At 28.8% G+C, this 17,358-nt stretch overlaps 1 protein-coding gene across 1 annotated transcript in view; it reads right to left on the bottom strand.

Annotated features, from left to right (window-relative positions):
* LOC107437696 (synaptogenesis protein syg-2) overlaps nt 1-12,784 on the bottom strand; it is a 151,553-nt gene extending 138,769 nt beyond the window's left edge. The window contains exon 1 of the mRNA XM_087151862.1: nt 12,597-12,784. Within this exon, the coding sequence (XP_087007988.1) occupies nt 12,597-12,639 (43 nt within the window). The 5' untranslated portion in view covers nt 12,640-12,784. The remainder of the gene's footprint in view (nt 1-12,596) is intronic.
* Nucleotides 12,785-17,358: the final 4,574 nt, after the last annotated feature.

The raw sequence follows: 17,358 nt of genomic DNA, 5'->3' as shown, positions 1-17,358 counted from the left end.
GATTCTTAATTTTAACTTATAATTAGTAAAACCTTAAGAATTATGATACATTTAAGGACATGGGCTGATTTTAAATTCCTTATCAAAACACGCATGTCAGACACTGAACGAACTCTGTTTTTAAACAAAAGTTATGAAATTTACAAGATACGTACGCTTTCAATTTCGAATTTCCATTTTTTTAAATGTGTGAAAATTTATTGTACCTCGAGAATTTATAATCCAACGAAGAATAGCATACACTTTGTGTTAATTAGATTGAATCTAAAAAACATCGCTAATAAAGCACAAATGCAAGTACATATATGGAAGTACTATAGTTTCAATTCTGTAGACAAGAACTTTCCTCGGTGTCTAAACTTCAAATATTAGAGAAGTAAAAAAATAAACACGTGCAAAGTGGTTTAACCAATAGGGACAAGCTTTATTATTTTTCTTTTTGACTTTTATTTTCCAGTTCAAACTTGTTCCTCTGTTCTTATTGGTTTAACCAATAGGGACAAGACTTATTATTTTTCTTTTTCACTTTTATTTTCTAGTTTAAACTTGTTCCTCTGTTCTTATTGGTTAAAACATTTTGCACGTGTTTTTCTCTTTACTTCTCTACCGTCATTTGACGATTAGACACTGATGAAGATTGTGTTTAAGATTTTCCCCAAAAATTTGACAATAATTTGTATCTTGGTGAGTTTATTTTTGCCAAAACGTTTTTATTGTTCGGTGCAACATATTTTAACTTTTTAAGCAAGGTATATAAAAATTGAAAGAACTTTATTGACTGTTGAATTGTAGCATTTGTTTTGCCATGATGCAACATCCAATCAAGTTCAAAACCCCCGCGACTCGAACCTGATTGGCTTTTGAAAAAATCTGAAATCTGATTCAGTGTGATAATAAGACATGCCTAATAACTGCAACGTTAAGATGCCATGCACAGTCATGTTATTTCAGCGGTATTCTTCTTCTTGAGTACCAGTTACTTAGTCAGCACTTTTGTTGAAATAAAACTATACGACTATTTGTAATTAATGTTGTCCTCATGTGATCTTAATGGTTAAAACTTTTTTATGCAGGGCAATGACTTTTATTAAGGGATTTTGATCACCAAAACGAAACAAATTTTTATCATGAAATGTTCGTCAAGAGGAATATAAGAAACTAAAATAATAACAACAGTTTTTAAAAGAAAATTTAGATAAATAAAAAATAGTTTATCGCTTGGTACTTTCGAAGAATTACAGAGCAGCCGTCAAAATTAGAGTTTCGTCAAACTCGTAAAATCAATATTATACAACGTGTAATTCATGAATGTTTAGTAAATTTAACCACTGTAGGTAACTATTTTCTCTCATTCAAAACGAATAATTATCTTATAATATCTATTATATTTGCAATTAAAAAATATAAAATTTGAGAATTATAAAAATTGGATTTAAAAGAAATATGATAAAAAATTATTGTTTTTATTAAAAATTTGTAATACAACATTTAGGAATGGGATTTGATGAACTTAAATATCTTGAATTTTTTTTTTCATTTGCCCAAATCAGAATAACTATATTTATTTTGAAAATTACCTTTTTACGGAAATCATGTTTGTAAAATTACGTTTGAAAAACTAATAACTTCGAGTAATCTGCGTGTTTGTTTGTAGCGCGAGGATTTACTGCAGTTAGAGGTAATCTAAGTTGATCCTTGAATCTTGAGAGTCAACTTTATTTCTTCCTTGGCTTCGTTTGCTTTGGCTCCTTTTGAAATTAAAAAAAAAAGATAAACATTTTGCAAGTATTTTTATCAAGCGTTGCGTTGCAAAAGTAAAAAAAATATTTTTCAGTATTGCCTGCAAAAATTGAACTTTCTAGGGTAACAGAATAGCAAAATAATTCATCAAATATTTGTAATTTGTAGGAAAAAGCCCCGTGGCAATCAGTGAAAATATTCAAAAAGTATTAGAGACGGTTTAGTTTGTAACAATGGGTTCAAGCAATAGATTTTTTGTTTTTCAATTTCTGTTCGCAGTTGTTAATTGTTTTACAACTATAAGTAGCTGAATATTTTAAAAGTACCTAATAAATATTGGCAAACTGAACAAAAAAAGAACTAAAAGAAAAGCGCAATTCCAATTGGCAAGCGCATTTTCTCATTTTTTTTCATGCATATTACATTAAGACAAACTTTCAATTTTTATGTAGAGAGTGGAGACTTAATTTCCTAAGAAATTAAAAAAAGCACGTTTATTCATATAAATACTAGAATAATAAACCAATTGTCTCCATTAGTCTATAGGAAAAGGAAATTAAATAAAGTAATGATAATTATTCTTAGTAATGACTCTTAATGGTATATATCTTTTTTTGAAAGAATTCACCACTCATGAAGAAAGGAAAGATGGACATTCTTAACTATTAAGATGTAGGTAATTTAATTTAATGTTTTCTGAATTATTCAAGAATAAACTTATTATTAATCGTAAATTGCATTTAAATGCGACATTCCTTCTGTCAGGAAAAGAATTTCTCAAAAATATGAATTTAATTTTTTTGTTCTCAACAAATTATAAGAAATAAATATGTAAAATATTAATATAATCAACCGTATTTTTAGAATGATATAATGGAGATAAGCTTACTTTTTATTTCTATATTGTAATATTGTTGCAAATTTATTCTAAAAAGTACTATATCGTGCTGTAACAAGCGATTGACTTAACCCCTTTACCATCCTGTCATAAAGTAGGAATGGTTTAAAAATCTATTTGCATATTATAGAAAACCTACCGGGAACTTATGGAAACCTTTCCTTACATTCTATTGACATTAGTTTTGATTATTTTGCACTTAAAATTTAGAGTAAAATTTACAAAAATATTTCCCTTCAACTTTTTTCGATTTTTAACTGTGTGAGAAGTAAATCTGGAGAAAGTCATGGGTTCATGTCTCACGTAAAGCAGTGTTGTTAAAAGAAATCAAAGAATGAAACCCAGAGTAAAAGGTTTTGAATAATATTCGTTTGTATACTCCATAATACATGAGTTAATGAGAGAAAAATCTAGAAAAATTAAGCATTGTTCCAAAAATACAAGAGATAAAAAGAGGATGCATAATAGGTTGAACAGGAAAATTTACGGAAGATTATCAGCGTAATTGTGAGGACGGATATCGGAGGATCAGAACAATGTAGAGATATAAGGTAAATATAAGTTAAATACAAGATGTCATACGATATATTTTATTTTATAACCGGCATTGAACAACTGACCCAATTCTGAGTTTACGACTATCAGTTTCTAAGTCTGTGACCTTATAATTTTTAACCCCACCCAGAACACAAGGTTACTCCTGGATAACCTATTGGGACAAACTAGCCTTCATGGAAGACTTTTTAAAGTATCTAATGCTCATTTGCGTTACATAGAGAAGAAAACTACAAAAACCTTCCATGGTTAGCATAATGGCAATGGGATTGTAACCCATTATTTGTCTACCACGGTGAATATTTTATGTTAGCACTGCGGTCGGTGAGAGCTGGGAGCAGATTTCGCATCAACCAGGATTTGAACTTGTGTCACCTCAATAAGAATAAAAAGAATCCAATGCTTTAAATACATCCTAAAATTGGTTCAGGCAAGTAAAGCTTACATTATTAGATGAAAAAACTGGAGGGTCAAGATCTGGAAGAAGATTTAGAATTAGATTGGAAAGAACAAATTGAAGAGGTCCTAGAATTATTCAAAATCACCAACCGCAAAAAAAGGCGACCAACAAAAAGTGATGATACAAAATATTAAATGAGGTTAAGACTATACAAAGGCTGTAGCGCACGGATGGTGATGTATAAATTCTTTGTAACCAAGCTGCAAGAGATACATCATAAAAATCATAAAGAGTGATGGATTTGTCTTAGGAAGCATCTTGTTCAAATATATCGCATTTCAGACGAGGAAAAATTACGATGATCCATCGACTCCTATTGCATAACTAAGTATGTTTACTTTCGTCAGAAAAACACTGATTTAACACATTAGACATTTTTTAGCGATTTCTCATTCCATTTCCCGGTTTTTTTTTTCTTTTCTTTTTAGTATCAGGCAACGGTTGCAGCATCATTGAACAATTTACAGAAATTACGTAATAACGTTTATTTTTGGAGCAGTATAACAAATTTATTTTTATGTCGTTAAATTCACCATAACTGAATCCTTCTTTCAACTTTCAGTTTATACCACGACTACTGAAATTGTAACGTCATAGTGACGTGATGAGAGCAGTGAGTGAAGTAATCCTTGTAGTGACTTAACCCCTTAACGCTCGGTTAATTTTCAAGAAAACGTTGGCTATTTTTTTGACTTTCGTATTTGTATTACGTATTTGATTAGTTCTAACATCTGGTTTAAAATAAACTAACTATCAACAATTACCTTAAAAATATCCTGGTACTGCCATCTGGTGTGTAAAATGAGAAATAAAATGCTTTCCGACCAAAGAAATTAATTAATTTTATTCTTATTGCCGCGTTATTACTGAACACTCCAGCCCGTCAATATCACGGGAGCGAGAAATAGAGGGCGAAACCTCACCCCGTCATTCTCACGGGAGCGAGAAGGAAGAGGTTAAAGCTCATCCAGTTTCAGATTTATGATTTCTCTCTTGCCTGAGTAGTAATGCCGTTCGGTGCGCATTGCTAACCGCATTGATATCAGCTGTTTTCGAAATTATGTACCCTAAACCACTACGGCCTCTTTGACAAAGAAGTAACTAGTGAAAAATTTATTTACTTTTTTAAAACAATCAAGATAAATGTATATTTCTAAGATGCTAATTTAACTGACTGAATCAATCAAATGCATAATTCTTTTCTATAAAACCGATTTCCACTAACTGTTTCAAAAGAATATAATAGTTTTATAAATTTTGCTAAATAATTAAAAATAATTTAAGCAATAATAACTGAATTTTACATTTTCTTGAATTGGGTAATTGTACTTCAGGAAGAAGATCCCGGATATCCACACATATGACCTATGACGTCAACGCTAGCTGATCGTTTCTGAGTAAAATGGCATGCTATAATTAAGCTGAGCTTTTCTAGATAATTTAGAATGTTAATTAACGTGAAGCTAATTAAATACAACACCGTATCGCCCATCGAAATTGCTGAACTATAATTATTTTTCGTCCACGTCTTTTACTTAACTTAGATTTGTATATTTTATTGTAATCGTGATATATTTTTGTTTTGTATTACTGACAAATTCTACGCATAATTAATTTGTTTAGCATGGCTTTATGCCTGTCTTTGCGCTAAGTAATATATAGTGAAAGAATCGAAATATGTGTGAAAGAATATAGAAGGTGTCACTTAAGAGAATTGGTGCTTGATGGGTCTGATATAAAAAGAACAGAAATAAAATAAAAAGAACAGTTGTTAACTTAAGCAAATGCCACATTTCGACAACCAATCAAAATCGAGATATCCACAATACGTCACTTGCAAGTATCCCATTGAAATAACTCTCAAATTTACTGTAATATAAATACGAAACCACAATATAACAATTATTTACTTATTTCTCTCTGAAATACTTCAAAACGCATTGAATTTAACAATTGCTCTTGAACACCATCATCTAGAAACGAAGGTAACATTCCCAACAACATTTAGAATCAAGCATTTAATATTAATTGCGAGCTGCCCTTTCAAAAATATGTCCGTGAAAAAGTAGCGGGTTACATTTTGCTGTTGCCATTCTTTAAGAAATAAAATTAATGATTTCCTTCCAAGTCTCGTGACGCCTAGCTTCGTGTTGATCATAATGAAGAGAAACTTGCGACCATCATTAATTTGATCACTCAAACACCGTCTACTCGCATGATCGCAACATCAACAACCACAATTTATTAGAACACTCGGAGGTGCGGTGCGTAATTTAGACCACGTAATAAGTGAAAATACAACTCATAAATTGTCAATAAACATCATTTATTTTAGTTTGCGTTTTAAATCGTCAGATTCGGATCTCTCTGATACAGAATAGTGTCTTATTATTTAAATTAATCAAGAGCGATATTCCTTAATGAAAAGAATTGCGTGAAAAGTGCAAGTTTTATCGATAAGTATAAAAATTATCACCCAAAGAATAGTACATGAATGTTATGATGTGCTATATAATTCATTTGGGCAAAAATATCAATTAAATAATTGTTTACGTTTTTGTTTGGAAAAAACATTAAAATAAATAAATCAAGAACGAAACTTTTTTTTTGGTAATAAGAGAATTTATCAAAGTTTATAAAAATTATTTTGAACTTATCATACAAAGTTATCGATGCGAATATTATTATTTGCTGTGTAATGGCTTTGGGTAATAATGAAAATTAAATATTTCTGAAGTACATGATTTAAAAACATTAAATTTTGTGCCTAATTTATCAAAAAGATTATAAATATATGTTTTGCATATAATCGCAGCAAGTCTAACCTTTAAACATTAAATATAGTACGGTAGAAAATGTTTCGGTACCATAGAATAGCTCGTATAATTATTGTCTGTAATCTTGTTTAAAGAACCGTGGAGGCTCAAGATATTGAACTTTCACCTCCTGATAAGGTGAACCAGGTTTGAATCCCAGCGATGGCTGATCAATACGAATTCGCACCACTTGTGCTAACGTAAAATATCATCAGTGGTGGGCAGATAATCGTTTAGAGTCTCTTTGCGTTTAGAGTAAACAAGTCTGTTACTCTAGAGAGTCTGTTAGAGAGTCTGTTTAGAGTGAACAAACCGTGATAGGTTTTCGTGGTTTTTCTCTACATGTAATTCAAATGCGAGTTAGTTTCATTAACGTTTTTTTGAAATTAACTATACAGAAAGCTAAAATCAAGTAAAACATACCAATATCTGAATTGAAAAATCGCGCGTTTGTGAAAATAAAAATCATAAATTCCACAAATGATTCTCCCATTCTCCAAAAAGTAGTTCTTCTACAAATTATAAGCACGATGTTATTTTTATTTTGTCAAAAATTCTGAAACAAAAACTTAGCGTTTTTCGAAATTAACCATACAGAAAGCTAAAATCAAGTAAAACATACCTATATCTGTATTGAAAAATCACGCCTCTGTGAAAATAAAAATCATAATTTCCACCAATGATTCTCCCATTCTCCAAAAAGTAGTTCTTCCACAAATTATAAGCAAGATGTTGTTCTTATTCTATCTAAAACACTGAAACAGAAACTCAACGTTTTTCGAAATTAACTAAGCAGAAAGCTAAAATCATGTCAAACATACCTGTATCTGAATTGAAAAATCACGCATTTGTGAAAATAAAAATCGTAATTACCACAAATGATTCTCCCATTCACAAAAGAGTAGTTCTTCTACAAATTATAAGCACTCTGTTTTTCTTATTTGTCTAAAACACTGAAACAGAAACTCAACGTTTTTCGAAATTAACTAAGCAGAAAGCTAAAATCATGTCAAACATACCTGTATCTGAATTGAAAAATCACGCATTTGTGAAAATAAAAATATAATTTCCACCAATGATTCTCCCATTCTTCAAAAAGTAGTTCTTCCACAAATAATAAGCAAGATGTTGTTCTTATTCTGTTTAAAACACTGAAACAGAAACTCAACGTCTTTCGAAATTAACTATACAGAAAGCTAAAATGAAGTAAAACATACCTATATCTGAATTGAAAAATCACGCCTCTGTGAAAATAAGAATCATAATTTCCTCAAATGATTCTCCCATTCTCCAAAAAGTAGTTCTTCCACAAATTATAAGCACGATGTTATTTTTATTTTGTCAAAAACTCTGAAACAAAAGCTGAAAGTTTTCTCAAACAAACTATGCTGTCGGGAAAGAGAAAACTTATTTTCAAAAGTTCACGACTCGGAAAAGAAAAGTATAAGAAACGGAGAAAGTAAGTTGCCGGTGAAGAATGGAAAAGATAATATTCTTGACTTACGACCGCTAGATTCACAGAACAAATACGTGACTTAGAAATACTAGAGACCGATTTCAGAACATATGATATCTGAGGATATAAATTATTGTCTTAGAAAAAGACTATGACTGCATATTCAAAATATGTGGCATTCACCTTTACAAACTTTCTGCTATATATATTTTCGATCTCTTGTTCTTTATATATTTTTATATGAAATATATCTTCGTATTTTATTCATTTATCAAACTAAGAACTATTCAGTGGAAATCATTAGGATTATTTCAGATATTTAAAGTGCATTTTGATATGATGCAGAAACTAAATTAATAAGGATTGAATTGTATATCAATCTACAATTTTTTTAAATGCATTTCTGCCAATCCATTTAAAAAAAACTATTTAATAATTTTAAAAAAAAAAACATACTTGCACTTACCTATTTATAATCGAAACTAATCGAAAAACATATTTCTTGTAATTTATGTTGAATTATTCAACGATGTTTTTTTTTTAAAAAAATACATTTCTTTCTAATCTATTCATAAAAAATTTTACTACTATTTTTCTTTATAAAACATTTCGTTATAACCCAGATAGAATTGTAACGCAGATTTTAATGCAGCAGTAACTTCCCAAAAAAAGGAGAAAAATCCCAAAAAAGGTTTATTGCAAAATCCCCAAAAAGGTTTATCGCAAAATCCCAAAAAAGGCTTGCTTTTATTCAATCTTTAAAAGAAAAAAACAATATTGACATTTCAAAACTTCTGCTTTGTACAAATAATAAATAACCAGTCAACAACATCTTATTGTGACAATCGGAAGAAAAAGTGATGACAACGTTTACTGAAAGGTTGCTTGCGATTAGGGAACCTATTTATAAAATTCAACTCTTTTTATTAAAAAAAAAATTGCTAATAAATTTATGGAAATAAATATGGGGGTATTGCATGTTTCAAAGAAATATATTAAAGATTTTATGTTTCTAAACTGCAAGATATATAAGTTTGGACCATTTTTACCATACAGAACAACTTAAATAAAAAAATAACTTATTTTTAAGTATTTCATATAACCAGGGTTTTGGAAAAATGCAGACTTTTTTAGAACCAGTATCAGCTTTTGGGGTCCTGCATGTTAAAAATGTAGAATAATGTAACAGTTTCTTTGTTTAAAGGTTAAATTTCCTAAAAATATTGGGCACCAACTCAACATTTTTTAGGTGCCTTTGCGATTGGGTGATCTGGATTTGTAAGCCCTTGCGTATAATTTTGCTTAAAATTTCATACTTCAGTGTAATGATCATTTATGATAAGATAAATTATTCAGCTGCAAATCTTTTATATGAAAGTCCACGCTCGTGTATTCGCTTGTATTTTACGTAAATTTTTTTCTGTATCTCCCATCACCTTTATGAGAGCGGAATATTAAGAGAGAAATAAAAATATTGATTAAAAGAATTATTTTAAACAAATAATACTAAAGAGGAATTTACAATTCTTTAGATCATTCAGAGGATTAATCACAAATCCCGATGATCGATATCAGAGCAGTCGGAATGAGATTGTGAAAGAGTAATCTAAAATATTCGCAGAATAATCTCGAGTTGTTTTATTATATGGCTTGGAAGAGTTTTAACTGAACCTGATACTAATATTTTCTGAAGAAAATTTTGTAAAATAGAAGATTCAGTAATTAAGTACTTCAATAGAGATTCTCGTTTACAGTGTTACTGAAAATATCTGTTTTCTTCAGAGCATTTCACGATAAGAACTCTAGTTCAGACCGTTTAATACATTGTTACTTATTTCACATATAATTAGCTGCCCATACAGTAAGATTGGAGGGTAGAGTCCTTGCCTACCACCTCTACGAACTGGGTTCGGTTAGTCGACCTGAATGTTAGAAGTCTGATAGATTTAACTGGCACTGAGCAGCCGTCCCAATTCTGAGTTTTACGTCTATTAATGTCCAACTCCAGGACCATGTACTTTTGACCCCAATATAGAAAACAAGGGAACTCTTGTATCAAACAATGGGACAAACTAGCTTTCTTGGAGGAATTTTTGATGAAACTAACCCTCATTTTCGTTGCGTGCGAAAACCTCCCTCGTTTAGCCCGATGGCAAGGAGATTTTAACCCATGATCCGTCTACCACTGAGGGTATTTTTACGTCATCACTGTGGTCAGTGCTTGCCGAGTGCGGAATTCGTGTTGAACAGCCATCACTGGAATTCGAACCAGGGTCATCTCATTAGGAGGCAAGAGCTCTATCCTTTGAGCCATCTCAATATTTTTTCGTTATTTTTTAGTTGTTCCAATTTCTTTGTAATATAGTGTTCTCAACAGCTGGGAAGGGCTTAATGTCTAAGAGCCCAGAACTAGTTTATAGAGTTCTATTTCTCTAAGTATTACTCAACCTCTCGTATTTTCTGTAATTTTACATGAAAGTCCTGATATATGATTTCGATTACATTCTAATGTAAAAATTTAGTAACTTGAAGAAATAACGTTTTATTTGTGTATGAACCATCAGCTAAATAAATTTTAGCATATCTTCAGTTAAAGTTAATACATGAAAAAATAGTCTTTAATATCACAATAATGGTTTTTTTAAACCAGAAATGTCATTACTATACTGTTCGACAATTTTACTAGAATTTTTTTTCTCTGGGTACAAACTTTTAACAAGCCACTTTAAATTTCAATGATGTTATTGCTTTAAAGACTGAGAAATAATATTCAATAAATATTTAAAAGATTTAAAATCACAACTTTTTGAAATAGCGAATTGTAAACAAAAAAATTAAGACCGCCATTCTAAACAAATTGCTTCTGAGATTAAATATTAAATTGCTTCGTAGTACGTAGGTGTCCGAGTTCATATTGCTTAAATAGAATGTTTGTTTTATTTTAAGAGGAAGCGTTTTAAACAATGAAGTGAAATTGAAGAATAATTCATATTAAGTCTACAAGAAATAATAGTTCACAGAGTAATTAAGTTTTTTTAGTTGAAATTATTGACAGAGTTTTCAAAATATGTCGAAGGGTCAAAGCATTTATTCAATTATACTTAATTAGACTATTAAAATAAAAGAATACAATTAAATTTTAGAGATGATTAGAGGTGACGAACTGAAATAATCTTTGGATTATAGAATTTGAAAAAAAACTAAAAATATTTCTCCAACGTCAATAAATCACTAAGAAAATTTTTTACTTTTCTTACTCTTTTCTTTTTCAAATCACTTTCTGAAACATTATCTTAGTGAATCATTGTAATTTTTCAAATTAATCATTATACTTTTAAAGATAACGTAAAAGTATACTTATAATACATTTTATGAATATACTTATAATTGTATAAATAAATTTTAGGAATGATGAATAAGTAAATTTTACTTTTAAATAATTTAGTAAAATTTTTACTTTTCTTAACTGTTTTAAATCAATTTTTCAAACAATATTTTAATGAATCACAATAAAATTTCTAACTAAGTCTTATACTTTTAAACATTACAGAAAATAATATTTATAATATTTATAGAAATAATAATAGTTAGAAATAAATTTTGTAATGAGAAAAATTTAGCGATATTGCTTTGCTTTTTGGTCAGAACTACACTGAGAAAGAAGTATGGTCAAAACTACCAAAATAGGTTAAAATTTACCATCTGGTTCTATCGAAACACCAAAAAGCTAGGTAATTTTTATTAAAGAGTTTTGCTAACAATTTTCGTAAAATTAACAATAAAATTTGATTTTATAATATGTGATAAAATATGGTAAATGTTGTAAAATTTGGTAGTTTTTCTTATGATAACTTAGTAAATGGAATGAAAAACCAGTTATTTGGTAAAATTTATTCCACAGTTTTGTATTTTGCACTGCAATTAATTGCCCCACAATGTGGCACATTATTTAAGTGTGTATGTATATATTTTTAATTGTGCTTCAAAGTGTAAAAATGGAGAAATTGTTGCACCTATATGTAATATAAAAACTTAAATTGCATTTTCTGTATCATGTTTGTTTTTCAATATTCACGTTTATGAGTTTTTAAAAATATACCATTGAGTTTAATTAATTTCGATGTTAAAGTTTTCAAAATTTCGCTAACGTGAATCGTTAATATACTCCTTTTTTATCAGTTAGAGTAAAAATTCTTTACTTTCATATTTTTAATGAAGTTTTCAGCACAACTTGTAAAAAAATGAATTATAAATGTGTTTTATTTATATAAGAAAATCCAATTTATTTTTTGAAATTTTCTACAATTTTAACTTTTTTTTTACTAATTTAGTCTTCTTTAAAATGAATAAAATTTCTCGAAATACTTAATGAAATATTTTTATTGAAATTTTATGAAAGACAATATTCACGAATTAAAAAATTATTTACATAAAAAAAAGTATGTTACTAACGTATTTTAAGACAAAATCTTTTCTTTCTATCATTTCTTTCATGTGAAAATTATTTTTTGTAATCTCTGAAACAATGTACGCTAGAAAATTTTAAAAACTATTAATCCATCAAAAGCTTAAAAAAGTTAGAGACAAAAAATTTTTGGATTATTGTCTTTTTTTTTAAATAAAAGTATATTAAAAGAATATTTTTAATTAGGTAATAAAAATAGCACTTACTTTGAAAAGTGCCAAGGGTCCCGATCAGAAATAGGAATAGCATCCTGATATCGTAGCATCCATACAAACAGCAACTTGTCGCTCTCACAACACAAACGGCATCTGAAAAGAAGCGGGCTCTTTCCGATCCCGAAATGCAAGGAGCGTTTCTGGCGCCACCACCCTCCTAGAAAATGTTCTCCGTGAATGGGGGCTTCGGTCTTTTGGGGACTTGCGTGGGTGCGGAGCGGGAATACTTGAGGAGTACTTACTGGAAACATAAAACGCTTTTGTTGATGATACTAGACTCTTCGCTTGCTTTCAATCGGGAATGAACTTAGTAACGGACGACTTTTATAATTCCCGTTATTGGCAACAGGAGACAAATCGTTTGTTTTATGTAGACTTTCTCAGCTAAACTTTATTTAAGAATTAGTTTTATTTTTATTCATCGTTTGTTCAATGTAAAATAATTTATTAGTTTCTTAAAATAGTATTTGATTAGATAATACTAATTTAAAAGCGCATTTTATTTATTAACAAACTCCTCTCATAATTTGAGATTTAAACTTCGTGCACTTGTTAAATTAATTTATAAGTCTCGACGCAGACGATTTTTTGCTTACGATAGAGACAAACTGATTTTTTTTAACTTACGTAATAGGCAACAGGAAATAAATCGTTTGTTTTATGTAGACTTTCTCAGCTAAACTTTATTTAAGGATTAGTTTTATTTTTATTCATTGTTTGTTCAATGTAAAATAATTTATTAGTTACTTAAAATGGTATTTGATTAGATAATACTAATTTAAAAGCTCATTTTATTTATTAACAAACTCATCTTATAATTTAAGATTTAAATTTCGTGCACTTGTTAAATTAATTTATAAGTCTCGACGCAGACGATTTTTTGCTTACGATAGAGACAAACTGAATTTTTTTAACTTACGTAATTGGCAACAGGAAATAAATCGTTTGTTTTATGTAGACTTTCTCAGCTAAACTTTATTTAAGGATTAGTTTAATTTTTATTCATTGTTTGTTCAATGTAAAATAATTTATTAGTTACTTAAAATGGTATTTCATTAGATAATACTGATTTAAAAGCGCATTTTATTTATTAACAAACTCAGCTTATAATTTAAGATTTAAATTTCGTGCACTTGTTAAATTAATTTATAAGTCTCGCTGCAGACGATTTTTTGCTTACGATAGAAGCAAACTGACTTTTTTTTAACTTACTTAATTGGCAATAGGAAATAAATCGTTTGTTTTATGTAGACTTTCCGGGCTAAACTTTATTAAAGGATAAGTTTAACTTATTCTCATTTCTTAAGTGTAAAAAATATTTATTAATCGCTTAAAATGATTTTTGATCAGATGGTACTACTTTTAAAACGCATTTGATTTATTGCTTTATTCCGTCGATAATATAAGATTTAAATTAATGTATTTGAAAATCACGCCACAGACGAGTTTTTTTTTTGCGAAAGATTTGTAACGGAAGACTTTAGTTAAGATAATAGTGTTACTAAATTAGCGTTATCGGCAGCAGGAAATAGATCAATTGCTTTGCGTAAACTATCTCAGCTAAATTTTATTTAAGGATTACTTATATTTTTATTCATTGCTTCTAAAATATAAAAAAAAATATTATTGGCATAAAATAATTTTAGATTAGATGATAATAAATTTAAGAATTAAAATTTAATAAGTAAATTTAAGAATTAAATTTTCTATGTCTCTCACTGTTTAATGAAATTATAAATTCCGTTGTGGGTGACTTTTTCTATATTTAAGGATTAGTTAAATATTATTCCATGTTTCATGCGTATTATTTTCATAAAATGATTTTGATAAAATGGTATATATTTAAATACATATTTTATCTCTTAAATCATCATGTCTGTAATTGAAGATTTAAAGCTTCTGAAACTTCGCACTATTTAAAAGTAAACGTATGAATTTTGTAATTTCTGATATTGCTAACAAGAGAAATATAGTTTGCTTTTATCTTGGTTGCCTTAACTGAATTTTAATACTGGTCAAGTTTTAAGTTTATTCTATGCAAATATATTTATTTTTGTTTAGATACAATAGTTTTCGAAATACAATGTTTTAACCATTACGCTGTTGTATTAAAGGGCTTCATATACAATTTTATACTTCTACGTAAAAATGGGAAAGATTGATTAAATGATTTTTTTATCCAGAAAGTTATGAGTTTTTTTTCCAAATGTATGAAAAAATTTTTACATTGTAACAAATTTTATAGCCCCTCCCGAAACGAAAAATAGGTGTAATTGCAATATTTTAAAATAATTAAAGTACTAAATCATTTTGGAAAGCCAAGAAAAATTTTAAGTCAGGATCCTAATCTTGAAAAGATTTAAAAATTTTTAATAGTTTCCGAAATTGAAAAAAAAAGAAAGAAAAAAAAACAATGTTTCTTGCGTCTCTTCCCTACCTAAACTCACAAACATCAATGATGTTTATGTGATTTTTATGCCCTCCAAAACTATACGATGGTGCGAAAGTATATAACCAATAGCAAATATTTTAATATATTAATTTTTTTATATTCATATTTTAGAACTAATGTCATAGCTACAAATACTTTACCCCTGCTACAAATCATCTTGCTGAATTTGTACTCACTTCAAAACGCTAATTTTTTGTTTTTTGTTGTCATTTTGTATTACTTATTCAGTGCATAACATTAAGTTAATAAAAACTTTAAAAAAAAATAAAAGTTTAACTTACTAAAACTGACTTCACATATTTTAAACTTTACATACAACTGTATTACGGATTTTTTTTTAATCCTGATTTTCAAAATTACCCTCAATTATAATTTTCCCCGTGAATTAGTGTTTTTTGAAATATTTTATTATAATTTTTGTTTTATCCTTTTTGAAATTAGAAACACGTTTAAAAAGCGAAATAGTCACGAGATTTCATAAATCTTTCAAAATCATAATTCACTGATGTCACGCAGAACTAACAATGTCGATCTTGTTTGTGTTAATCTACATCGTAAACAATAGATATATTATTAGTAAAAGTGGGTTCATTAAAACTCATTTTTGATTCGATAAAACTATAAGTTAGCAAAATTCTCATATTATAAACACTTAATGGAATCTCCTGGAAAACTCTTTCTATGGAAAGTAGAAGGCGAATCGGTAGCCGACGGGAATTTTAAAGTAGACAGGTCGGGCGTATCCTCGAACGTATGTGGACTTAATTTCGTGCAGATTGGTTTAGAATTGAGGATTTTTATACGGTGCAGGCACTCATACATATAAGCATTCTGTTTTATTTATATCGGTGTAATTGGATACCTGCAAGTGACGTCATCACAGGTAACTCAAGGAATTTATCGATTCAGAAGCCAATCAGGTTCAACTCGCGCGCGTGATGTCACTTACGTGTATCCAGATAAATCTGATTTAAATCACATGACATAATCACATAGCTTCTTCTCTAGGTGCAAGTAACCAATTTAAAAGATTTTTCTAGAGAAATATTGACTACAACATCTTGCACTGCTATGAAAACAATTAAAATTCCACAATTCCAAGAATTCAAAACTTTCACATTTTTTGATAAATTTTTGATTTGGAGAGGAGGGAACAACCCCCATTTTTCCCGTTCGCTTAATTTCGCAGCAAAAAATCTCTAGTTCATAACTGAAAAAAATTGCATAAAATTTTAAGGAAAATTAACTTCAAGTTTTAAAACAAATCTTTTCTGCAAAGTAAACTTGTTGAATAGAAACGTTATTCATTTCTTCGTTATCAAACATTAATGGAAATATATCACAGTCTTTTGAAAATATTTATTTTCTACCGTACATTTAAAAATTTAAATTTGAATTCTTGAACAATATTCAAGCTCATAATTCTAGTTGTGTCAGTCTAGACAGTCAATTAAGAGAAATGGCACGGTTTTAGTTAGATATGCTGACCGTGTTTTCAAAATGTTGAGATTATTTAAATTTACATAAAGGTATAATATTTAAATATTTCTTGCACGCATTCAGTTGGAATATTAGAACAAACATAGAGGATTAGTTTAAACTGTCAACAGAAGGTTTTATCGAGCAAGGTTTGTGCTCAAGTTTATTTTTGCGTTATCTTTTATGAATTTTCCTACATAAATTGCAGTGAAGAAAACAGATGTATTTGTATAATTATTTTAATAAGTTTGTTGACGATTTGCACTGTTTAAATAGTGCCTTTAATTACTCTTAAATGTATGTAAGGAGAAATTTTAAAGTTATTTAAATTTTAATTTTCAATAAAAAAGTTATTTTTTCTGAAAAAAGAACTATATTTTATCTAAAAATGTAGAATTTTGATTATTGACCAATTTTTTCTTTTCCTATACGAAGACAAATTACGGCTTTAGATCAAATAAAGTAAAAATAATATTATTCTGCAAAAATAAAATAAAAATTAGCTATTTTGGTGATTGTGGAGGCTTGAACATACGTGTCCTATCAGGCTTTATAGATGGGACACATATGTCCAAGTGGTGTTTTCCTCTGAGGGACACATATGCTCTGGTAGCGCCGAAAGGATTAAACAACTCAAAAGGGAAATTGCTGTTCAATATAATATCATTTATGATTAAAAATAAAATAATTCTTAATTTTAAAAACGTTTTTATTGCAAAATAAGATACTTTTCTTATGTGATTTCATTTGAGTGGGAAAAATAACTCCCAAAACAAAAAACAGCAGGGCGCAGCAGTTTCATCTAAATTCAAGCATAAGAAT

The sequence above is a fragment of the Parasteatoda tepidariorum genome, chromosome 9 (assembly GCF_982258835.1).
Source record: "Parasteatoda tepidariorum strain Cologne lab strain chromosome 9, Ptep-v5.0, whole genome shotgun sequence".
NCBI classification, from domain to species: domain Eukaryota; kingdom Metazoa; phylum Arthropoda; class Arachnida; order Araneae; family Theridiidae; genus Parasteatoda; species Parasteatoda tepidariorum.
This window is presented reverse-complemented; position numbering and strand designations above follow the sequence as displayed.